General features: G+C 36.2%; 2 protein-coding genes across 7 annotated transcripts; one reads left to right on the forward strand and one right to left on the reverse strand.

Annotated features, from left to right (window-relative positions):
- Positions 1-1,016: 1,016 nt before the first annotated feature.
- Positions 1,017-9,849, forward strand: LOC101248882 (nuclear-pore anchor). 6 transcript variants are annotated; one of them, XR_011221755.1, is made up of 7 exons: positions 1,063-1,280; positions 1,356-1,432; positions 1,524-1,862; positions 2,139-7,301; positions 7,383-8,021; positions 9,225-9,316; positions 9,421-9,849. XR_011221755.1 is itself a non-coding variant. In XM_004240960.5 (5 exons), exons 3-4 carry the CDS (start codon positions 1,557-1,559, stop codon positions 7,992-7,994), a joined length of 6,162 nt encoding a protein of 2,053 aa, XP_004241008.1. In that variant the 5' UTR covers positions 1,063-1,280; positions 1,356-1,432; positions 1,524-1,556; the 3' UTR covers positions 7,995-8,021; positions 9,225-9,412. The 6 variants fall into 6 exon arrangements, 1 of the variants encoding a protein (XP_004241008.1); XR_741986.4 differs by having other exon boundaries at positions 9,225-9,310; XR_741983.4 differs by having other exon boundaries at positions 1,017-1,280; positions 2,139-8,021; positions 9,225-9,310.
- A 908-nt stretch (positions 9,850-10,757) lies between these two features.
- LOC101249178 (uncharacterized) lies at positions 10,758-23,282 on the reverse strand. Its single transcript, XM_004240961.4, has 8 exons — positions 22,966-23,282; positions 22,721-22,816; positions 22,435-22,518; positions 20,218-20,378; positions 15,832-15,949; positions 13,948-14,083; positions 11,969-12,147; positions 10,758-11,225 (listed from the first exon to the last, which is right to left on the reverse strand). The coding sequence occupies exons 1-8, from the start codon at positions 23,155-23,157 to the stop codon at positions 10,986-10,988; spliced, it is 1,206 nt and encodes a 401-aa protein (XP_004241009.1). The 5' UTR covers positions 23,158-23,282; the 3' UTR covers positions 10,758-10,985.
- Between the last annotated feature and the right edge of the window lie 3,166 nt (positions 23,283-26,448).

Consider the following 26,448-nt stretch of genomic DNA (forward strand, 5'->3'; position numbering starts at 1 on the left):
AATTACAGTGACTCTTTATTCTTAAGAATTTATTGTATTGAAATGTAATATTTATTTTAAAATATACTTTTTAATATTTTTGTGTTTAAGCCAAGCAAAATTAAAAGAAATAGAAATTTGTGTGTTCATTTTTTTGAGTTTTCCCCCCGCATAGTTAATTCTTTCTTTTGTTCTCTTTTATTTTATTTTTAAATTTTACATTTTATTGTTTTCCCCAATATAAGTTGTTCCAAAAATATTGAATATTTAAACCTAAATAAAATAATAATATATTAAGCTATGAAATTTGACTAATTAAGATTATTATTTTTCATCATTTAAATATGTGAACTTTTTTTATTTAAAATTTAATTATTAATAAATTAATCTAATATTGTACAATAAAAATAATTAAAACATGTGATGATTGGGTGATAACGACGACGACGATATAAGTAATAGTAATTATGAATAATGATTAAAAATAGAACTGACTAACGATGTAGTCATGGATAATAACTATTAATGACAAACTGAGTTACACATTGTCAAAAAATTATACCAAAAATTAAATTAAAAAAATTACAAAGAAGCAAAAAGGAACAACCAGATTTCAAATTTATATAAATATATATAAATTATACTAAAAAAGATCTCAAATAAAAAAAGAAATCAATAATCATAGTTCAAGTTTACATTTTAGTAGTTTTAATATTACCTTCTGTTTTTATCTATGAAATTTATTTTTAATATTTAACTTTTTGAAGTTTACACATATTGATTTCTAAATAAATTTCATATTCAACCTAAATATTTTTTCATAGCTTCTCTTCTATGAAATTATGTGATTAATAAAAAATTTTTTTTATTAAAGTAAATATTGATATTAGTATGTAACTTTATTTTAATTTTTACGCGACCAAATACACTAATATTTCAATAAAATTTAAATTATTTAACTCAAAATTTTAAATCATAAACACTTCTAACACGTTAGATTATATATATCTTACATAAAAAGGTGAAAGAGTTCTATTATGTTTGGTCTACTTAATATCTCACATACATATAACTATTATGATTATAAATTTATAATTATTTAGAATCATAGTTATGATTAGTATAAGAGTATATTTAATTTCTATTATATTAAAATAAAAATAAGAATTTTTAAAAAAGCTTAATAAAAAAGAAAAGGCACCAAAAAAAAAAAAACAGACATAAAAATCAACTTATGATAGTAAAAGGGGTACTCTCATCGTCGTTTCAATTTTGCCCTAGCCGGAGTTTTCCCTTTTCTGGTAAGTTTCTCTTCTAGGGTTTTCCGATGGCATATTTTTAGTGCATTAATATGACTATCTTCAGTTTTTTCACAGATTGATGAGGAAATAAACAGTCGAAGAACAAACTGATTTGCCCTAGCCGGCATTACGCAACTCATTTCCCATTTCTGGTAAGTTTTCTTCCACAAATTCATCTTCTTCTATGGTTTATGGACGTTTTCAATGAATTAGAGCATTAACATGATGCCTTTGATGTCATAGATTGATGAGAAGTTAAACGAAGGAAAGTGAGCCATGCCGTTGTTTATATCGGATGAGGAATACGAGCGGTGCTCGCAAGATGCCGGTTTGGTAGCGGTTAAAGCTGATGAGTTTATTCGAGATTTGTACAATCAACTGGAAAATGTGAAAGCACAGGCTGATGCTGCATCTATTACAGCTGAACAGACTTGTTCTGTTCTTGAACAGAAGTATGTCTCGCTTTCTTCAGAGTACTCCGCGCTTCAACTCCAGTATTCTCAACTTAATTCTTCCTTTGAGGAACGCCTATCTGAACTCTCTCAAGCACAAGCCGAGAAACAGCAAGCTTTCATCCAATCTGTAAGTATATTTACAATTCCTAATTCCTTCATGTAATTACTTCATATAACCTACCCTACCCTACCCTGTATGATTATCATAGGATCTACTTTATAGACCTTACCAAATACTAGAAATTATTCCACAACATGATTTCTAGGGTGAGATATATTGAAGAAAACATTCCATTGAAGGTAGAGTAATTTTGTCTGTACGGAACGCATCCAAAGTTCTTTCTATTTGTTGTATATTTTTTTGCTGTATTGTATCTGATTGTTTTTTGGAACATGAAAACAGATTGGAAAGGATGGAGATGTGGACCGGTTATCAACAGAGGCTTCAGAACTCCGGAAAACAAAGAGGCAATTGATGGAATTGGTAGAACAGAAAGACTTGGAGATTAGTGAGAAAAATTCCACTATCAAAAGCTATCTTGATAAGATTGTTCACTTGACTGATATTGCTGCAAATAGGGAAGTACGGGTCTGTGACTTGGAGACTGAAGTGTCACGCTGTCAGGCTTCTTGTTCGCGGCTTTTGCAGGAGAAGGAGCTTGTTGAGAGGCATAATGCATGGCTTAATGACGAGTTAACAACAAAGGTCAATGGTCTCATGGAGCTGCGTAAAGCTCATTCTGAGCTTGAGGCTGATATGTCTGCCAAACTTGTTGATGCCGAGAAAAAAATTAGTGAATGTGATAGGTGTTTGAAGAGAAAACAGGAACAAGTGAGGGAAATGGAGTTGAAGTTCACTTCTCTAGAGCAAGATTTATTATCCGCGAAGGATGTAGCAGCTGCAAAAGAGGACCAAATGTCCGGTGAAATTGCAACGTTAAACAAGCTAGTGGAATTGTACAAGGAGAGCTCCGAGGAATGGTCTAAAAAGGCAGGAGAACTTGAAGGAGTAATTAAAGCTCTGGAGACTCATGGAAACCAAATAGAAAATGACTATAAAGAGAGGCTCGAGAAAGAAGTATCTGCAAAGATAGAACTAAAGGAGGAGGTTGCATGTTTGAAAAATAAGCTTGCGGAAAGTGAAGCGGAATTAAAAAAAGGAGAAGATACATTGAAGCTTCTTCCTTTGAGTTATTTTTCTAGTGAATCATTGCCAAACTCAGCTGAAGCTGGTGACATGGTTGAGGATGATCGGATGGTCGTACCTAGTCTGCCTATTGGTGTTTCAGGAACCGCATTAGCCGCTTCACTTCTTCGGGAGGGTTGGAGTCTGTCTAAGATGTACACCAAATATCAGGAAACTGTTGATGCATTACGACATGAACAATTGGGAAGAAAACAAGCTCAAGATGTACTGGAGCGAGTACTCTGTGAAATAGAGGAGAAAGCTGGAGTTATCTTGGATGAGCGAGCGGAGCATCAAAGATTGGAAGATGCTTACTCTGTGCTAAGTGAAAAGCTGCAGCATTCCCTCTCTCAGCAAGCTGCTTTAGAGAGGAATATTCAGGAATTCAATGCTGATATGAGAAGGCGTGATCGTGATTATGCTGTTGCTCAGGCAGAGATAGTTGACCTCCAGGAACAGGTGACAGTGCTTTTAAAGGAATGTCGTGATATACAACTCCGTGGTGGATCGGTGGGACCTAAAAATGACAAATCTGTGGTGTCAAGTTCTTTAATTATGTTTGGTGCTGAATCTAATGCTGATGATGTTGGAAGGCTGTTGAGCTACAAGGACATAAATGGCCTGGTTGAACAAAATGTCCAGCTAAGAGGCCTAGTTCGGAGCCTTACCGATCAGATTGAGAACAGAGAGTCAGAGTTGAAGGAGAAGTATGAGAAGGAGCTTCAGAAGCATGTTGACAAAGCTACCTCCCAGGTTAATGCAGTACTGGCAAAAGCAGATGAGCAGGCTACGATGATTAAATCACTTCATGCATCTGTGGCGATGTACAAAAAGCTCTTTGAAGAGCATACAGTTGTTTCTTCTGATGCTCAATCTGAAAAATTAGCAGAGGTTCAAAGGCCGGAAGTGATGCTTTTACCTGATTCTTCACATGAAGTTTTAGGGAGAGCACAAGAACGGGCTTTTGAGCGTGTAAAATGTCTTGAAGAAGAGTTGTCAAGATTACGGGGCGAGATTATTTCTCTTCGATCAGAGCGGGATAAGTCAGCTCTGGAAGCACAGTTTGCTCGAGATAAACTTGACAGGTATATGAAAGATTTTGAGCACCAGAAAGAGGAGCATAATGGTGTGATCACGAGAAATGTTGAGTTCTCACAGTTGGTAGTTGACTATCAGAAGAAGCTGCGAGAAAGTTACGAGTCATTGAATGCTGCTGAGGAACTTTCTCAAAAGCTGAAACTGGAGGTGTCTATTCTAAAGGATGAAAAGGGTATGCTGGTAAATGCCGAAAAGAGAGCTTCAGATGAAGTACGTAATTTGTCACAAAGGGTGCATAGTTTGCAGGTCCATTTAGATACATTGCAGAGTACTGAGAACGTTCGTGACGAGGCAAGAGCTGCTGAGAGGAGAAAGCAAGAAGAGTATATCAAGCTTATTGAGAAAGAATGGGCTGAAGCTAAGAAAGAATTGCAAGAACAGCGTGATAATGTTCGAAACCTTATACCTGAGCGAGAAGATGCTCTAAAGAATGCATTGAGACAAATTGAGGAAATGAGGAAGGAAATGACTAGCACTTCACATTCTGTAGCTGCTGCTGAAGCTAGAGTTGTTGTTGCTGAAGCGCGATCTGCTGATTTAGAGGAAAAATTGCAAGCTTTTCAAAAAAAGGTTTCTGAAAGAGCTGATGAAGGCGGTCCTTCCTCTTCTACTGAACTTTTTGACAACATGGATTCTGCTGAAGAAGTTAAAAGACTCAGAGAGGAGGTGCAGGTTAACAAAAATCATATGCTGCAATATAAAAGCATAGCTCAGGCAAATGAAGAAGCATTAAAGCAGATGGAATTGGCTTATGAGAACCTCAAAGTAGAAGCTGATAGAGTGAAAAAATCAATGGAAGAGGAAGCATTAGCGCTTAGGAAGAATGTTGATGAGCTTGAGAGAGAATGTAATTTGAAGTCAATTGAAGCAGCTTCCGCAACTGCAGGAAAAGAAGAAGCTGTTGTTGCTGCTCTAGCTGAAATATCCAGTCTGAAAGAAGATACCTCAGCTAAGACGTCACAAATCTCAAATTTGGAGGCTCAAATATCTGCTTTGAAAGATGATTTGGACAAAGAGCATCAAAGATGGCGTGCTGCTCAAGATAATTATGAGAGACAGGTAATTCTGCAGTCAGAAACAATTCAAGAACTGACTAGAACATCTCAAGCTTTGGCAACCTTACAAGAAGAGTCATCTGAGCTCCGTAAATTGTCAGATGTTCTAAAATCCGAAAATAATGCATTGAAGGCCAAGTGGGAGGCGGAATTGTCGGTGCTAGAAGTATCAAAAACTGAAGCTGAGAAGAAATACACTGAGGCTAATGAACAGAACAAAATATTACTGGACCGGCTTGAGGGTTTGTATATTAAACTGGCTGAGAAGGACCGTGTATCTTCAGGTGTATCTGCTGGAAGCACAGTGGCCGAGGGTGATGACGGGCTGATGAATGTTGTGAATTATCTAAGACGGTCCAAGGAAATTGCAGAAACAGAAATTTCTTTGCTCAGACAGGAAAAACTTAGGTTGCAATCACAGCTTGAGAATGCTCTGAGGAGAGTGGAGGTAGCAGAAGCATCTCTTAATTCTGAGCGGGAGAGTTCAAGAGCTCAGGTTTTAAGTGAAGAGGAGTTCAAAACACTGCAGCTTCAGGTTAGAGAATTGAACTTACTTCGTGAAAGCAACTTGCAGTTGAGAGAGGAGAACAAGCACAATGTTGAAGAATGCCAGAAACTTCGCCAAGCTGCCCAGAAGATGAAAACTGAATTAGAGGATCTGGAGAAGCTTCTTAATGAAAGACAAGCTGATGTAGAAGCTTGTAGGAAAGAGATTGAAATGCTGAAGCTGGATAAAGAGAAGCTTGAGAGGAGGGTTAGTGAGTTGGTTGAGAGGTATAAGAATTTTGACCTAGAAGAATATGCAAGTCTAAAAGAAGCTGCTTCACAGATGCAGGTGAATCTGAGAGAAAAAAATGAAGAACTGGAGAAAGTTAAGAAAGCCATGTCTGAGCAGCAGAATCTGTTAGCTGACTTAGAGCAAGACCTGTCAAGGAGCAGAACAGAATTGAGTCAGAGAGAATCGAGAATCAATGAGATTCTGCAAACTGAGGCCTCGCTGAGATCCGACGTTGATAAACATAAAAAGTTGACAGGTCTAATGAAGAAAAGGGTTGAAAGCAACTTGTTGAAGGAAAAGGAAAGAGCAGACAGCTTATCAAAGGAAAAAGATGATTTGGCTAGAGAGAATCAAGCTCTCTCCAAACAGTTGGAAGATGCTAAACAAGGGAAAAAAACTGCTGATGCTGCAGATGAACAGGCTTTGAAAGATAAAGAAAAGGAGAAAAACACCAGAATCCAGGGGCTTGAGAAGATCACAGACCGACTTAGAGAAGAGTTGAAACAAGAGAGATCAAAGCGCTTGAAGATGCAAAAGACAATAGGGGATTCCTATGGAGCTGTGAATCAGCAACGGTCCAAGCTATCAGATGAAATCGACAAGCATAAGCAGGCTCTGAAGATGCTTACTGATGAAGTTGAGAAGATAAGGCAAACCAAAGGCAGTCAAACGGAGGGCACGTCAGTGGATCAACTACTTTCGGGGACTCACTTGGACGATTTTACTGCTGCATATCTTCAGGCTGTAGATGACTTTGAACGGGTTGCACGTAATGAGCTCGGGGTTTCTGGTGCTGGTGATGCTTCTGCTCCAGATGCTTCTCTTTCTGCCTCTGTTGTTCCAGGCCCAGCAGCTACGCTTCCGCCACCAGCTAGCTTGGTGACTTCCATTCCTGCAGTTGGAAAAGCAGAAGAAGAAAGAAGACTTGTTTTATCGAAGATAACCTCCGAAACTCGTAAAACCGGAAGGAAGTTGGTTCGACCACGCATCACAAAGCCGGAGGAACCTTTAGTTGATGTAGAGATGCAAGATACAGATGAATCCACCAACAGTAGGAAGCATTTGCCACCTCAAAAGGCAGAAAATCTTGATAATGCCACATTACCAACTCAACCACCAATTCGCAAGCGCCTATCTGCAGCCTCTACCTCCTCTACCTCAGAGTTACAAGAAGAGACTCCTGCCATGGATGAAACCTGCTTAGATGTGGCTCAACCTGTGCTTAAGAAGTCCAAACATCTAGAGGCACCTCAAGAGGGCGGTGAAGATAAATCTGTTGATAATGTAGAAAATTCAGAATCTCTGCCTACTACGGAGGAACATGATGCTGGAGATGAAACCCAAGGTTTGAAAGAGGAAGCTAGTGATATTGAGAAGGATGAGACTACACTTTCTGGCGAGCAGGTTGAAGAGCCGTTAGTTGTTGCAACAAATCAGGCTGAGTCACAGGTTGATAGAACAGATATTGCAGATGATACTTTTGTCAGTTCTAATGAAGTGCCTACCCCAGATAATGAATCAACATTTCAGGTGCAACAAGAGAGCGAGCAGCTAGCGATGGATGAAAGGGAAGAGGGAGAGCTAATTGCTGATCCTGAAGATGTTGGAAACCTTGATAGCATTTTATCAATGGGAAGCCCAGAAAATTTGGAACCTCAGACTGATGACTTAGCTGGTACTGATGAAGACCTCTTGCTTACTCCAACAGACCCCGGGGAGATAGAATCTTCTCAGCTCCCAGATGACGATAAGAATGATGAAGTTGATGCGACAGAAGAGCTAGCTGAAAGTTCTGAGAAGTTGAATGATGGTGGTGACCAGGTTGCTGCAGAAACTGATCAGGCTCTGGATACTGTTACTGGTGAGAAACCATCAAGCAGTCCAGTTGATAGTAGCAATTCAAAAGAAGGGGGTCTGGATGAAAGTGCTGCTGCTGAAACAGAAGAAGGGAAACAGGTTTCACCTATCAATAGGAGCTCAAGAACTATAAACCTAAATGAGAGGGCTAGAGAAAGGGCTTCCATTAGGCAAGCTGCTATGCTTTCCGCTACACCAGCAAGAGGCCGTGGGCGAGTTCTTCGAGGTCGCAGTGGGCGCAGTGGTCGTGGTGGGCGCGGTCCAAACTCTGGTTCACAGGGTTAATCATTTTCACCATCACATTCCATTCATGTAAGTTATAACATCTCTTCTAGGCATTTTATAGATTAATTTCATGCTCACTTATAAAAAAATCAATTTCCTGCAACACAGGTTGTGCTTTTATAAGCAAAACTGTAAATCACATGCTTCAAATTCGAATCGATTTTTAATGCTATTGTGTGAGTTCTATAAAATTCTTTTTGACTTGCCTATGTTTTATGTTCTACCTTCTCGGTATCCTTTTGCCAAAATATGAATATCTGAGATCATTATTCCAGACTAATCCAAATTTTACAGTTACACAATGTCTCACTTAGTTGAAAAGAGGAAAATGATTAGAGAAGATGATATGGTACTATTCCCAATTTATTGAATAAAGATGGTGAGGAATGAAGACTTAGGAACAACCTTTTTTGTCTCACTTGATGTTCTTGCCGAATTTTCAGAAGAGTGAGAATTTCATTTTACTTAGCTCCTGTAAAATATAAGAGCTACTTAACTTGCCCCTATACGACAAGTACTGTCATGAGCTCATTACGATAATTCCTGCACACTTCATGTGGCAATTCTAGCCCCTAATTTAGTGACCTGGGAACCTGCTCAAGATTCAGCTGGTTGTGGGTGGCTTAGGTGATGGATGGGAACTGTACTCTTTTGGCAAGATATGTACAGTTTCATTGCATTGATCTAAGACGCCCTACTATTAAAATTAAAAAAAAGTTCCCCAAATCCCCCCCCTCCTCTCTGTCTTCCTAAAGGAACTTACTATCTGTTATTTTAGAGGTGGTGATACCTTTAGTTTCTGTTTTGGGTTTTATTTTCCCTTTCTAGTTTCTTGGCTTTCAGTTTTTCCTTTCCTCTCCGCTGAAGCAGATGGGGGTTCCTATTATTTCATTGAAAGAAAATTAGCTGGGGGTTTCTATTTCCTTTCATCACCTACGGTTCTCGTGAATTCACTTGGATGCACGATTTGTAATCGATACACTTTTCTTTTGGTTGCAGCATTTGAATCAATTTAGTAGTATATATATATATTTTAGTTTGATCAGTTAGTGATTAGTTTATAAGAAGCATGTTTATGTTCTTGTAATATTTTTTTTCTAAAATTGCTGAATACTCTCTTTGCCCTACTACTTCTATTTGTGCAGACTTGTACTTGTGTGATGGCTTGTAATAGAGATTTCTGAATATTGTGGTATCTAAACTTGTTTCGAACTCTTTTGCAATGCATAGGTTATCTTCTGATATCACTGATATTAATTCATCTTGAAGACTCTTCATGCTACTGCTCGGTCATGTCACGACATTCATCTTCCAATGTAATGGTTAGGGACAGCTGAGTTCCATCTTTTACTTAAGTAACTGTTGAAACATTGCTGCCTGTAATTTAGTTTTACTTTAATTAGAAATTTTTTTGCTTCCTTTGCAGTATTCTAGGGTAAAAAAGAGTTGACTGTTGTCGAAGGAAATCAATTATGAAGTCTTGACAAGTTTCTTTGAATTTCTTCTGTTTTGGAAACTCAAGTTTCGATGACGTTCTTGCTTTTGTGATGAAACTCAACCTTGATGAGATGTTCTTGCTTTTCTGATGACCATTTTTCTGTTTGGAGAAGATGTTGTCCATGTTTAGTGGACTGTTTGGCTGTCCTTGCAAGTTTTGTGGCCATCTATACCGCCCTATGCCATGGTCTTGGTGCTTGCCCTTCTGTAATTAGTCTTTCACTACCTCTGGCTGTCTTTATGCCATATGTGACACTTATGCTTTCTATACCTTTCTATATTCTGCGAATATGAAACAGATTTGACATTTATAAGGTTCAACTTACACTAATCCTCAATCCCAAACAGTCTTGCTATACATTCTCAATCCCAAGCTTGTGGAGTGTGTGTAATTTGCGTTTCACAATTTTTGCATAACCTGACAGTGTCAGATCAACCATTCTTGTTCTATTTTTTTTACAAGGAACTGCTTCAATTTCAGAATATTGATTGAGCTTTACTTAAGGTTTTTACCATAAATAGAATTAGTCATGGTTGAAGCTGGTGAAGTGGCTCCAAGGCTGCTCAGCTTTGTGCCAAATGGTTTAATGAGTACACTTTCCCTCCATAGATACAGTTTGTGGACACTCTTCTCAGCTAGTCGAGTCCTTGGGCGAGAAGTTGGTCTGTTATTTACGGCCTACTTGGGTACAATGTTGAACCTTGGGAGTGGGAGTCAAATGCCAATGAGTTGGTCAAAATAGAACTCGTTTTACTTTGTATCGTTTAGCTTTACTAATCTCCAGAGCTAAATTGAGTTAGATTAGTTCAGTAATTTAAAATTTAAGTTCAGATGTTTGAATACTATGCATAAAAAAAAATACTATCTATGAAGAAACTGATAAACATGTCATTAAAGTCACTTTTATTAGTGGAAACTAAAAATTGCAATAGAGTCACAAAGTCCCTGGACACTGGAAAAGTGATTCCAGAGAACCAACGTGTATGCATTGTTAAGCCAGTGCTGAAAACTCAAAACATAAAAGTTTGTTACTTTGGCAGTTGGGTATTGCAATAGTGACTAACTTAACAACTCAGCTGAGTATTAAAATTTCTTTTACAAGAAACCAAGAAATTCATTTTTGTTTTTGATCATTTAGGTGAATAAAATATTATGATTCTTAAGAAACAAATAAAGACGGGTATGTATCCTATTGAGCTGTTACGGTTTTTATGTTGATGACTCGATTCCTTCGCATATCACAAGGACATACCCAGTCCAGAATATGAACCATAAAAGAAAATATCCAATATGATCAATTCATTGATATCGATATTCAACAGACTATGACTAAAAGAATAACAGTGGCCAAATTGACTTACATTTCTTCTCAATGCAGGCTGCTTCTGGAGAAAAGTATGTGACAAAGATGAAAAGCTCTCCCCTACACCCTGTACACAATAGATAGGCATAAACAAAAGACATGTTGTGGTAAATTCGAAGAAATTGGCAGGCTATCTTGAAGCAGGATCTCTGTATCTCTTGAAAATGTCTTCAATATCATCCATTACTTGAGGTGGCAAAGGTCTCTCAGTTGTCAAAAAAGCATCAATATCTTCTTTTAATTGATCCACCGAGGTTGCACCTATAATTGAACTTGTCATAAAGGGACGGTCTCGGGCAAATCCTAGGGCTAACTCAACTAGCGTTAGACCATGCTTCTTGGCCACTTCTTCATACTTTTTTGTTGCTTCCTGGAAATTAAACACAGCCCAAAAATACATCCAAACAATCAGTAAAACTTGCAGCATGGTATAAACTTCTCACGTTGTACATGTCTAAAGTCACGCACGATTACTAAAGTAGAAATGCATTTTCACATTGTATCGTTAAAGACGAACAACAATTCTCTGTTTTATTCTTCAACCTTCATCTACTGTGTGATCCAGAGAGGTGAAGCTATGATTTGAGGTTTGTGGGGGTTTTTTTTTATTGAGGTGTAGGTTTTGTTTTTTAAGACAGGATAACAAGCTCAAGCTAATATACAGTGACCGTCAAACCAATGAATGAGTACCGATACTCAGATATATATTTTTGAAAAGCAATGAACCACTTACACAATCAGGTTTCGTGTGCAGATATGCAGTTCTTGTTTTTAAGTAGCAAGCTGAATTTAATCCATGACAAATTGTACCCAAAGCTTATCTTTTGGATACTATCTCACACTTACAAAGTAATACACATGCCACAATGGACAAAAAGGCACAGGATTAATTTATCGAACTGGGTGCTTTTCTTTTGGTTTGGGGTAGGGGGAGGAGGATACTGATTGTGGCATGGTGTCCCCTAAGTTACGCCTGTCAGACTCCAGTCAAACCCAAAACTATGTATTTCACCCTTGGCAAACTTACACTTGAGAAAGTTCAATTTTTTTGCCTACTTATAAAACTACTCAAACAATCAATTTTCTTTCTTGTAAAACTTGAAAAACACGTACCTTGGCAAGGGATTTATTGTATCTTTCCATGTAGCCTGGGAACAGGTGAAGTCTTCCTTTTCTAGCAGCTTCAGAATTACTGTCCAAATACTTCCCCGATAAGGTTCCCCCAGCCAGTGGAGAATAGGATAGTAAGCCAATGTTACAGTTGTTTGGGTGGCATACTTCAACAAGATCAACTACAAAGGACAACCAAAAACTCGTTATGCTAAGCGGAAAATTAAAAATGTTGGTGCTTGATGTAAATACAATTATTAGCTTTCAATCAAAAATAGCAGCAATGATTCACTCCTACATGTACTGCTGCATTTGATTGTTTACTAGGTTATTTCGCAGTTGTTTTTACCAGTATTAGGTTATTTATCACATAAACTATAAGGTCTCTTAACAACATTATCCAAGTATAAGGAAGGCCCAAAATTTATAACATGCCAATCTGAAACAAAAAAGAGTTCTTGTCAAAATATGACATATGTGATTTTGGAGTTTATAGTGTCAAATGTGATCATCCGCAAGAAACAGCTCATACAAATTGAGATAGTCAGATTGCGTCTATGATTAGCTATCATGGCAAGCAAAGTTGCCTGTACCTTAAAGAGCAGCAGCGCTGCTGTTAGGCAGATTGCGTCTATGATGAGCATTGACAGCAGCCTTTAAGGATGTAATGGACTTATCCAGAGGATAATCACATTCCTTAGAGAAATAACCTCATCAACGTTGATCCAATTATACAATTTGGGTATTTACATATGTGCAAAAGTGGCTCAAGACAGATTAGGGAACAGATAACATGTGGTTAGAAAGGAGATCAGAATCAGTTCACCAATATTCAAAAGAAACTTAAGAAAATGGTTTTCTATTCTTTTGTGAGGTTCATGCAGATTATTCTGCAGTGGTAGCACGAATGATATCAGTATTTTTGTGAATGGGAAAATGACCACCCATAAAGGAGTAGGTAGTATTAGGACAGCTGTAAAGGGAACTAGGCAAACCTAGATTCTAATAGTCTAAGAGCTAAGCAAATATGATTTAATGATGTAATTAAGTAGATATAAAAAATACTAAAATATCGATTTGTAAGCAAGCTGTTAAAGACCTTAACACTTGTTCACCGATTGGCAAAGAGTAGAGAGTGTCCTAGGCTTATTGCTTAAGCACCTTGCATTCTTTACTTAATCATCACAGGAGTTCTTCATTTTCATTTTTTGCACTCTTCCAATCATGCTACTTAAGATTAAAAGCAAAGCCTCTAGAGAAATGAATTGACCCCATGAAGCATCTATGTTGATACCTCAACTGGATGTATTGCACACAGACATGTTGTGTTAGAGTCCCACAACAGTTGAGGGTTTTGCAGTACAGTCTTTTATCATCATTTGGACAATCCTTACCTCACGAGCTAGATATTGCTGTTGATTTAGACGCGGGGTTCATTTACCTATCCCTGGTCTCGGTTTATTAAATGTTGGGCAACGATTTTCATATTATACATACTCTAAATATTTAGTTCTAAGAATGCCGGGAAGGGTATACTGAAGCCCATATTGGTTGAGGGTAAGGATAATTGTCTCTATATGTGATTTTGGATAATCTTTACCTTGATTACCTCATGACTCATGAGCTAGATTATGGGATCTATTTAGGCCCTGGGTCAATTTTCCTTAACAGGCTGAATGATAACAAGATCTCAAATTGACAACATGCTGGAAAAAATTGACATTCCGACTTCAACTAATTGACTATGGTTGGAGTACCGAGTACCTAGGCATCTTCCTTAAGCATCTTGGAGTTCTTCTCATCTAATGGATGTCAGACCTCCTTTTACTCTTAAACAAAAAACCTATTACTCAACCTGTACGAGCGCCAAAGTATGAACAGAAAAACTGAAGAAGTGCTGCAAAAATCAAAATATACATTTAAGCTATATTTCTCGTCGAGAGGAGTTTCACAGCTAAACTACTTTAGAAAGGAGAACTTACCCTCAAAGTGGCACCTAACCAGCAGACTGTAACTATTCTGAATGCTGACAATCTTCGGCAATCCTTCAACTTTTGCAGCATGGACAAACTCCATAACTCCATATGAAGTTTCATTGGAAACACCAATGTAGCGGACCTGAATTAATTAGTAATGCCTAATTGTTACTTTCAGATAAGTTAACTGTCCATAAAGTAAATCGATTTTTGAGATTTACAAAGCAAAATGAAATCTCAAATTATTTTGCAAAATGTGCATATCAGACCATGATAAGAGATCAGGTGTGATTATTCATAACAAGCATGAAAAATGTGCAAACGAAGCCATGCATAAAGTTCAGGTTTGCTTATATTCGCTATAAGCATTGCAAATGTGTACTAAAACTAAACCATGAGTAAGAGACCTGATGTGCTTATACACTAACATTTTCCGTTTACCAGTTCAGTTTCTTTGCAAGAATATAGGAGGGATCATGATATAACATGGTACAGTTTTGGAAACTTCAGATTTGGTAATTTCGATTTTAAAAATGCTCTACCATTACCATACCAATTTCTTTTAATATGGTTCCATATTTGGTTTGTGCGTTGTGGTAAATCTTAACCACAGCTTATTCACTTTCACTTACGTACAAGGGAAAATTATGACTTTTACAATGATGGAAACTCTGTCATGCTCGAACAACAACATACCCTGTGTAATCCCACAAGTGGGGTTTGGGGAGGATAGTGTGTTCGCAGACCTTACCCCTACCTTAAAAAGGAAGACAGGTGATTTCTGATAGACCCTCACACAGAACAGATGAAGAAATATGACAACAACAAGAAGCAGGAAGAACAACATGAAAATACAATTATCAAGGCTAAAGAATCAACCAATAGAAATAGAAATAGAAATCTAAGAATACGAATATACAAGACTAATTCTAATACTTTAGGGATGGGACAGCAAAGCACCCAACTTCCTTCTAACCTTCAATCCTAATCCTCGACCTCCACACCGTTCTATCAAGGGTCATATCCTCGGTAAGTTGTAGCTGCGCCATGTCCTACCTGATCACCTCACCACAATACTTCTTAGGCCTACCTATACTCCTACTCAAGTCCATTAAGATCAACCTTCTCGCACCTCCTTACCGTGGCATCCACACATCTCCTCTTCACATGTCCGAACCATCTCAACCTCAAATCTCGTACCTTATCCCCTATGGGGCCACTCCGACCCAGTGTTGTGAAAAGCGACAAAAAGCGCCCTTAAAGCGTGAAGCAAGGCGGGGCGCAAGCACTGCACTTTTATGCTCTGAATCGAGGCGTTGCTGAAAAAGTGAGCGCTTCAGTAGGCAAAGTGAGAAGCACGCTTAAAGCAAAGGCGACAAAAAGCGCGCTTAAGCGCTGTTAGTTTTTTTTTTTTTTGGTAACTTCTGTATAACACACTTGTCTGATGCGTCTCACACATTTCCCTCTTCTTCTTCTTCTGTGACTCAAACATCTCAATGACTGTTGCTGCAACTCAAACAATAAGTTCTCTTCTCTTCTAATTGTTCTCAAATCATTGTTCTCTTCTCTAAATCTCTCTTCTTCTCTTCTCTTCTAATTGATCTTAAACTGTTCTTCATCAGTTCATCTCAATCGAAGAATCTTCATTGGTTCTTGCAATTGAGCTAACAGTGTTATTTGAAATCTTCTATCATTATCATTCCGCTGCTATAGATGCATCATAAATCTTCCTTTACAGTTGAAACCACAAATCCAGGAAAAATGAAAGATATCCTAAGACTTTAATTAGTGAAATTATAACTATAAAGCATCTTACTTAATTCCTTTCACTGGCAGATCTGCAGTAATATTATTGCAATTGTTACTGCCTGCACAAAAAGAAAAACATACCTTTCCTTCATCGATGAGTTCCTGAAAGGCTCTAAGCTGCTCAACAAAAGGCACACTTGGCCTCCATTTTGAAGTTTCATAAAAGAACTCGCCGAACAACGGAACATATCTGTCTGGCCTGAGAAGTTTTACATCAGATTATAGAAATGAGATAACCATCTCTTTACATATTTCACATATGTTTGTGTGTATGTATCTCTATGTGTCTCCGTATTGACATACATGATATACACAACGAGCAAACAAGAGAGAGATAAAACAAATTCAGTCAGAACGTACAATTTTACAATTTTTCAGACAACAAGCAAGATAAATACAACCCAATTTTTTTTGTCAAGTGTCTTGAAACATGCAGGTTAGCTGGTAAGATCTATCAACCAAGAATGATATATAAGTTTGTCAAGAAAGACTTGTAAAAATTGATCAACTTAAACAAGTAATTTATGCTGGTGGCTTCAATACTGAATACACAGTATGAATACGTTATTAATCAGCACCAGACTGAATTCAAGCATGCTTTCTATAACAATTTATTTTTGCTAGGAACCTATTTGTTTTCTGTGGTACATCAGAAGACCTTCTAGGTTAATCAGTCATTTTAAACAATAATGTTAAGATGCATCATAGATAAAAAATGATGAAACAAAATTTGTCAACCGCCTTTAAATATGCATGTTAGCTCGTAAAACCTCTCTACCGAGGACCTTTTTATTGTCTTGACAAGAACTACATCCAGAAAATAATGATTTTAAACTAGTCAATTATGTACATCACTTTAGCACACATCACAAATAGTCGAAAATAGCACTGTATTGTTCTGAGGTAACTCTCTGTCAGATAGTTAAGTGTAGCATAAAAATTTGATGTGATATATCACATATCGGGTAAATATAGTTATGTACATTGTAAAGAGCCTACAGAATGGTTAAGGGGTAAGCCATTAGTTTTCACGCATTCTCGCAATCTCGTTTCATTGTGATGTTTATTTCTAACATGTTAATGGACTTTAAGCGAGAAATTAGTCCTACTACCTCACCGTGTATTCATAGGTGTCACCCGGGAGAAAAAACACTCTCTATGCAAAATTTCAACAATCATAGAATCTGCTAAATGTGAGGTTGGTCTGTGCGTATTGTGCATAAACCAACACCAAGACAAGGCTGAAATCCTCGTGTGAGCACAACCCTGGAAGCCACTTTTTAATCTGAAGCCCGATGCACCATCAGAAGCCAGAATTTGCCAACAAATTTTGTCTCATGTGCTAGTGCATGAGGCCTTACATGGTGAGCTTACAACTAGATCTAGGTACTTTGGAAGCCAACCGGACCATTCAAAGTGATTCATCCAATCTAGTAGTCTAAGAAGACCAGATGCTTGGGTTTCGGCAATTTAATCATTTTTATGGAAAGTTTCTTTATTTTCAACAATATTTGGAGATTTCTCGCTTGCTCGATGCTCGACTGGGCATGTGCCATTCAGTCCAGTTCCAGATTTTATAGGTGATTGGAAATTTGATCCTTCAACTTATCAAGCAACTTTCAGATTTTCTTTTCCTCCAGCAACTTTCAGTCTCTTTTTCGGACACTTCGAGTCTCACATAAAACCTGCAGTCCTCCAGGCTGTTCCAGGTGTTGGTGTTTTTTTTTTGGTGGAGTGATTAGACTTTAGGACAATGCGGTATTTGGAGGACTGTTCTCAATTTGTATGAAGCTCAATTACAGCTCCTGGTTTATTCTTCATCACTATCCTATCAGGTAGTGCAGCCCTTCCCTTAATATTTGATAGTCCTTCAATTATCTCATATCGATTTCACTACCTCGGTCTTCAGAGATACCTATAACATGTTCTATTGACAATTCTCCTAAGATAGTCCAAGGAGGTTGACATCTTAGTTTTTCTTAACTTCAGAAAATAGTGTCTGCATGTTCTCACTTCTGTATCTCAGAATATAACTCGTGTCAATTTTGTTTGGATACCACCTCTTCTTTTTTCTTTTCTTTGTTTGATGACCGAGGTGTCCAGGCAGCTTTTGCACACCTCGACTAATTCGATGGGATACCTTTCATCTCCCACGGGCAACAGGCACCAGGTAACTCTGTCTACCAAGGTTAGGATAAATGGGAAGAATCACCTAGTGTTTCTGTGTTTCCACTGATTTGAACCTGAGACCTCAAGGTTCTCAACCATTTCATTGACCACTAGGCCATAGTCCACACCCTTGGGTGCGATACCCTTTTTTCTTAGGATGTCATCTTGATAATGGGGTAAATCCTCTCTTCTCATTAGTCCACTCAGATTTTAGGAATTCTGATCGAACTAGTTCTACTTTGAGTTCCTATTATTAGGTTGTCAAAGATGATTATTCAATGTGTAGTTGATCTTCTTAATCTAAGTTGATTTCCATTTTTTGGATCTTTGTATTAATACAAAATCAACTTAGTATCTTTTGTGTCAAATAACAGATGCTCTTCCCTCTGTTACAGACTTGTCAATGCTACATATAGTCTTCCAGGAGCTGCTTGGAGAGGTCTTCGCTATACTCAAAATTACCTCAATTTTATACTTTTTAAGTTACCGCCAACTTGCTTTCATCCTTTTCTTTTGTTTCTACCTCAAGAGTACTAGTGAAACTCTCTCTCATTTAGGATGCCAACAAGTTGTATACTGTACACTCTTAGTGGCCCTTGGAAACTTCTCCCCTACCTCCAAGTAAATCTACATACAATACGCAATGAGGATGAAGTATATATGGGGAAAAACTAGGTTACTTAGCTCTCAGGAGTCCAGTGATCTTGCATGCAGGGTGCTGGTATGGTTTGAAACAATCTACTCGAGTATAGTCTGACAAGTTCAATGGGTATTAAGAAGTTTGAAATGACTTATAGTGAAAGATACTTGGTAGTTTATACTAATGACATAATTATCTCAGAAAGTGATCAATAGGGGATTAGCAAAGTAAACTTCATCTCGTTAAGTCCTTTCAGACCAAGGATCTAGGTAGATTGCAATATTTTTCTAGGATGATGAGTTCATCTAGTTTACATCAGACATTGTCATCTCTATGTGGAAGTATACTTATCCACACTTAAAAGGAAGACAGGTACGGAAGATAGTACACTTGTGACAGCCCTATGGGTCCATAATTTAAGCTTGTACAGTGATCCCAGGAGACATAGGAGGTTTCTAGGTAAGTTGAATTTTTCTTTTCTTTTGAGGGAGGTAACAATGTAAAATTATCTTTAGCACAAAGGTTGGCACTAATAGCCAGGTAAGGTGAACTATCTCATAATAACTCAACATGAATATGATATTGCCTTTTCAGTGAGGGTTACAAGTCAACGTTTGGCTCTCCGCTTGATACTCATTGTGATGTATTGGTCTACAATCTTTGGTAGATAAAGTTGGCCAAAATTTAAAAAAAGGAATGAGGACATGAACAGATTGTTGGGCATGCAGATTACTAGTAAATAGGTCACCTTTTAATAAATGCTCTACTTACCACATATTAAGTTCTGTTCCAGTTGGAGGTAAGTAAGTATCTTTGAAGAGCAAGAAACAAAACATTGTAAGATCCAGAAAAAGCAAAATACCAAGCCATGACAGTGATAACTTGCAAGCCACCTAAGACTTTCACTTGGCCATGGAAGTAGTTTCTTCATTTTTCTTATTATTCGAACTAGCTCATCTTACCCTCTTACATTCACTTATCCCTAGATTCCCTAATGCAACTAGCTCATCTTGTCGTCTTACATTCACTTAGCCATAGATTTTCTATGTCAATGTTGCCCTGAATTCCAAAACAATCCACCCAAATGCTCCTCAAGTGAACTTCCATTATAAGTACTTCATTTTCTCCTAGGATCCTTCCGCATGTATACAACAATAACAGTTCATTCAGCCTGCTCTCAGAGTCTCATATTCTCTGATTACTGCCCTACAAACTCTTGCTTTATTGTTGCTTCGCACCTACACATTTCAATCGCCTCTTCTACTCCAACATATGCTGCAGTTACAGTAGAGGCTCACATCAACAGCTTCCTAAACCGAGAATCTCTCTAGCATCTTAGCTGTCAAACCCAAATGGGATAACTAAAAGAAAAAAAGAAAATAATTGAAGAGCCAGAATAAAAGATAATTCGTTGCTGTGATACCTAAGCTCAAAGCATAGGTAATATCTAGTCATCTAGAATCCGGTAAGAATGAGAAATCTCATCTGGTCACTAAAAGTTCAAGTTATAGTTTTTTAACTACCCGGATAACGTGAAACAGCCCCACTTGATGAAAATGGTGTCATCTAGAAACTGGGGAAGTTGAATAATATGATGTATACTACTTATCAAATTGCACTTTTAGAATCCTTCAATGATATCATCAAAAAATACTCACCAATGTATTTGGAGTAAATCAATGTAATCAGTATTGAGACGTTTCAAACTTTTTTCTACGCTTTCTCGAATATTAGCAGCATCTACTCGCAAAACCTTTGCATTTTCACGTATGTAACTTGATCTTTCTGAATAACCACAAACTTTTGTAGCCAAAATCACCTGAAGGACAAAACAACATCACATTAGTAGATATCAGTACACATCTACAGGAGTAAAAATTTAATCTTGAGTTAAAAGACACCAAACATTATGGCTATAATGGCAATGCGAAAAAAGAGAGGTTTACCTACTTAAAGAATGGTTTTGGTAGTTAATTTACAAACAATTGTAACATTTGGCATCATGGCCATGCTAATAATCTTAATACGATCCAACACAAATTATTTGTACCCTCAAGTTCTTAACAATCTAAGCTGTTCTAAGTTAACTCACTCATGCTTGAGATTAGGCTCTATTCACTAATAAAGCTGATCTCTAATTTGTTCTTCTTTCCTGCTTGCATAATAATTTGTCTAGTTAACATAATTCTTGTTCTTCCTCATAAAAGATCAAAAAAAATTATATTTGGAGAATATATGCGCATAAATTAGCAGCGATCAACAAAAACAGAACTACACAAGCTTTATATTCTCAAAAGTTATATGCCCATGGTTATTAAATCTTTACCATTCTTAAAAAAAAAAAAAGTTGTATACCTGATTTCTTTATTCTAGTTTCTCCATTCCTTCCTATGTGCCTTTCTAGAACCTGTCTAAGTAATGTACTAATGTGCACAGTACAAAGTTCATAATGCAGAACTCATTTGGTTCATCCTACTGGTGTGACCCATTTTGATCCTTTGTTAAATGGACCATATCGAGGAACAATAAAAAAAGGGTTTTCATCATCCCTACAGAAATGACTGCTTTTTCCAGTAAAAGCTCAAATTAGTCCAAACATGATCAAGGGTTTCTCCAAAATCTACTTAAAGCGATTCTCTTCCACTGGTTTTTTAAAATTCTCTAACCCTGCATGTGCTCTAAGTTGGGAGTTGGAGATGATGACTCAGTGAACCCTCACTCACCTATGTTACTCAGACTCTTCAAAATCCTTGCCACACTCGTGTCGACACGACATGGGTGTGGGATCCACACTGGATTTAGTCTACTTACCTTGGGTTCTTTGACCACATCTATGATCGAGAAGTATAGATTGATTGGGTATTCGGTTTGACGTGCATGTCATATATATATATATACACACACACATACATATACATATATATGTATATACACATACATATATATGTGTATGTACATATATATATATATATGTATGTATATATATATATATACACACATACATATATATATATATGTACATATATACATATATATATATATATGTATGTATGTATGTATAAAGAATGATATGTTTTTCTTTAAGATGAGATATATTAGATGTTTATAAAGAATTAAATTCTATTAGTTTTAGTTCAATAACTTTAATCAATCGAGATAGATACTTTATCTGTCGTAGTACACTTTTATTGTCATTATCCCATCACCCCTAACCGCACTTGGATCCACACCCCTTAATCCTAAAAGTCAGGTGATGAAGAATCCGACCTTTAGATTTGCACTCATATGGGATACCCGCACCCCAAACTGAACAACTTAGACACTCAGCAGAAAGCCATCAAACCCTATAGAACAATGGAGAACACGAAATACAATAAGATGCATGCAATGTTGGCTAGATCAAGGAAGTACATCAACAGTTCTTTCAGTTGGTAAGAGTACTCTAGGAAGTTTAAATCAATTATAGCACAAAATGGACATATTTCTTTGAAGAAGGTTACGCAAAACGTATTACCTAGCTTTAGTTATTTTAGCAGCTCAGCTTTCTCTAATCTCACTGTTTTACAATCTCAAAATAATCACAAGAAGTAGCCATCTACACAGTTTATCCAACTATTCTTTAGTAAGTATATCATTTTCTCGAGGAATTCATTTAAAAAGATCAACAGTAGTTACAGTTCAATGCAATAGATTTGAAACAGTAGGATGACAAGAATACAAGGAAAATATGAAAGAGCTGATTCGATGGCAATCTTATATTGCCTTTGTAGTTAGAAGTAGTAGGAATAGTACCTATTACGTTCCATAGAAAAATAAAGCAAGAAACTGATTATACATGCACAACCTTTCATATAAATCCACAAAGGTAGAATTACCTTATCACGGGGTTGGGACTTCATCCAGCTACTGATATAGAGATCGGTCGCTCCTTGAGTCTCCTTTCTCATTGGAACAGGATACTTGGAATACAATAGCAATGAAAAAATAAATACAAAAATGCTTGTAGTATCAAGATAGTAAAATGAATCAGCAATTTTAGGCAATAAACTAAACTTCTAATTACATCCCAACAATCCAGTTAACTAAGCTTCTATTATCAAGAACAGTAACAGTAAAATAAATGAAGGCAATTTCTTCCCAAGTTAGTGTGGAGTAGCTTACAGCCTCAGCGGTATCAATAATATTAATTCCTTGATCAAATGCATAACTAAGTATTTCATGAGCTTCCTTTTCTGTATTCTGTTCTCCAAATGTCATCTGCATTTATGAAGGAGTTCACATTACTAAATCTTCAATTACTTCATAAATACCCAAAATGAACAGAACGAATGACTACTAACTGGGTTCTAAATTTAATAATTGTATATATGTGAGCAAAAGCTACTGAATCTAGCGAATAAACTTACAGTTCCGATAGTAATTTCGCTGATATTAAGATCAGAGTCTCCGAGTTTTCTGTACTGCATTGCGTTCTTCTGAGCAAGTTTTGCAGTAACAACTCCGCTCTTCCTCCATGTCGGAGACGATGACCGGAATGTTCGAGTGAAATTTCGGCAAGACGGAATGCCGCCGGGAGTGAAAGTGTTGCAGGAAGCCATGGATTCTTCTTCCTCTTGTTAGCTTTATCAGAATTTTGAAACTCTGCCTCGAAAAAAATGTGGGATGTCGATTTTGTGAAAGAGCAAGTTCCAAGTACAAAGTGTAGATAATACCATTCATTTCCGAGGTCATTATAGTAAATTACTCAAAATAAATATTACTACATAAATTTTTAAAATATACCCAGTTACCTACCAATATAATGTATTGCTTTTTTTGGGTGCAAATATTGAATCGATCAATAAATTAAATGAAAAAAAAATGATATTGATTTATTGTTATTGGATTAACGGGTTTTTAATGGTTATATAAGAAATTAATCGAGTTATCTATTCAATATTGGTTTCTAATGTTGTGTTGTTGGGTTAACCGATAATCCATTAACACGAATAGTTTACTACTTTTGTTTAAACATATATTGAGAAAATGCACAAGTACCCCTAGACTATAACCGAATCTCTGAGACATACCTTAACTAAACTAAGGTTTTATTACCCCTGAATTTATTTTTTAGATAATTTTGTACACCTTTTTAGCTACGTGGCATCCAAAAATCTCCCACGCGTCTCAATTGCGTGTAGTCACGGAGTGTGTCAAGTAACACGAAAGGTGTATAAAATCGGGGAAAAAAAATAAGTTCAGGGGATAATAGGACCTTAGTTTAGTGAAAATTAAACTAAGGTGAAACTCGACTAGTCAACTAACAAAACTATCAAAATTCTTCTTATAAATAAGGGAACTAGCAAATTCCACTGGTTTAAGAGCTAATAAACTTAGGTCCACAATAGTTTGGTATATTATGAATCTTATCATATTTTAGTGTGTCCAGATGCATCTAGATACATACATTTCGAGATACATGAGGTCAAAATTAGGTGTAGTATGTTTCAGATATAATGTATCCAAATGAATTCACATGTATCTTGGATATAGACAAATCTTGCTCGCCTCCCTTTATCTTTCTCACCACTCTCATGTATCTCTCACATATTCGGTATCCTAGATACGCGGGAATCATATTTGATACATGTATATATTGTGTATCTATTTTGATTTACATGCATCTGAGATACACAGACAAATCTCGCTCAAATACGTACGAATCACACTACGTACATGTATATAATGTGTATCGTAGGAGAGTTCGAGTGTGCAAGCAGTGTACTCATGCCCCTGGGATAGGGTATGTTTTAAGTGCATTATAAAACTATAAGAGCAGGAGCAGCAAGCACTCCATGGAATCTAAATTACTACACCTATCAGTCTTCGGCCCCTACCAGCTGGAGTTTGATCTGGGCGCCTTGATGGAACTACACCTAAAAGCACAGTGCTAAAGAGAAACTCCACCCTGCCCTAACCTAATCGTTTGAAATCCAACCTTTTAGCAATGTATATAAACCAGAAGTAGTTGTAGATGCAGACGATAAGTTATCGTCTTAGCTTCATTTTATTTAGAGACCTTGTAGGGGTGGCCTTCCATTATGAGTTGGAAGCAAAGCCAAATAGATTCCACTTCATAGGTACCGTTCACCTCGCATGAAGGCTTCCTCAGAACACGTACCAAGCTTTTTGTGTTTCACATGTATATATATTTGCGTAATTATATAGTTTCTCCTATGAAATAATATATCAATCTTGTACAATGTATAGTTACTTATAATATTATTATTCTATTAAACTGAATTTCATCCCTACAAACTCCAACTAACGAAAACAATATCAACAATAAACTAAAATCTTCCTCAAATAACTTCAAATTTTAGCTACAAATTAAAAAATGACATTCCAAACAAACCCAATTGTAAAAAGAATTCAATAAATCAACTTTTAAAAACTCCAAAAATGAAGATTATATTTTCACTTTAATTCACTCGTTAATGATTAAATTTGTGATGATAAACATGAATATCAGTCTCAATCAATTTCATAAAGTATAAAAAATTTGAAAATCATAATCATAAACTAAAAATATTTAAAAAATTATTTTTGCTAAGCATTTCAAAATATTTATAAACATTATTATGTGGCTCTTCAAGAACATCTCTATAAGGCTCAACCTTACGTAGACCGTCGTTATGGGTGTGACTGAGAGGAAATAGATGAAGTTACACTTTGTTTGGTCCAAATGATTATTAGGTATTATTTCATAATATATTTATCGTATTTTATTATATTATATTATTTTTGATCGTTGAATAATTAATAATCTTGGCGAGTATTAATTATAAAATTAATCGGGCTTCAATTATATATATTTAACATCGAGTGAGAAACCTAAAAAAAAGTACTTATGCACATTTTTCATATAAAATTTATATTGCTCGAACTCTTTAAAAATATTTATAAATATGTATTGAATCTTTTAAAAATAATATATTTTTAAAAGATTCAACGCGAATACGATAACATTTTTAAAAAATCGAAAATGCTACACACACGTCAATGTGAGGATATGCTTGGAGCTTATAAATGAAGTCTTTGAATTAATAGTATGTTGGTTATTAGTAGGAGAAGAGTGGCTCTGTCCAAGAGTTGTTACATATTATTGAGTCTTAATGTTATACTTTTGGTAACAAAATCTGATAGTTATCCAGAAAAAACGAACATTAAAAAAATATATAATCTCACTTTTAATTTCAAAATTATTTATTTTTATTTTATCGTATGAATCAAACGATCCCGAGCAATGATTAATATAATTAAGAGATTAATTGTCCTTGAAACTTAATATTTATAAATGACTATCGAGTATCAAGAGTTCATCAAGACAATATAAGAGTCCTCCCCCACGATATAGAATTATAATATGGAATTATAAGATGAAATTAAAGTTTTGTTTGAACATGTGATATGAAATTTTTATATTGTATATTTTCTCATAAACATAAAAATTTTATAAGCTGTAAAATTCTTAAAATAGCCCCAGTTATTTATTCTTATCAAATAAAATATTATAAAATCGCATAATAAATTATTATAAAGGTATTTATTCTCCACTTAAATAATTGTTTTATCTAGCTTTAACTTAATAAAATTTGAACATAAATTGTAGTGTAGTAGTTTTTAATATACTCCTCCTCCCATATAGTACAAACAATTTCCTCAAGTTGAACTTGTATTTCTCGATCATGTGACTGAGAAGACGAACCAACATTGTTACTTTGATCCATTTGTTGGTAAATATCATCAACAACTACATTTTCATATTTATAGACCATAAATATTTCATCACATTAACAATCGGTTGGTGTGAGTTGAAGTGACTATATGTCGGTGAGAATAATAAATTT

The sequence above is a fragment of the Solanum lycopersicum genome, chromosome 6, assembly GCF_036512215.1.
Source record: "Solanum lycopersicum chromosome 6, SLM_r2.1".
Classification (NCBI taxonomy): Eukaryota; Viridiplantae; Streptophyta; class Magnoliopsida; order Solanales; family Solanaceae; genus Solanum; species Solanum lycopersicum.

Bases quoted from the DNA above. Each gene is read 5' to 3' on its own strand.
- LOC101248882 (XM_004240960.5), top strand. From the start codon at position 1,557: ATGCCGTTGTTTATATCGGATGAGGAATACGAGCGGTGCTCGCAAGAT. The intron at 1,863-2,138 runs GTAAGTATATTT...ACATGAAAACAG, and splicing joins AGCAAGCTTTCATCCAATCT to ATTGGAAAGGATGGAGATGT.
- LOC101249178 (XM_004240961.4), bottom strand. From the start codon at position 23,157: ATGGCTTCCTGCAACACTTTCACTCCCGGCGGCATTCCGTCTTGCCGA. The intron at 14,084-15,831 runs GTATGTTTTTCT...TAATTAATTCAG, and splicing joins AACTCATCGATGAAGGAAAG to GTCCGCTACATTGGTGTTTC. The intron at 11,226-11,968 runs GTACGTGTTTTT...TTTAATTTCCAG, and splicing joins ACAATAAATCCCTTGCCAAG to GAAGCAACAAAAAAGTATGA.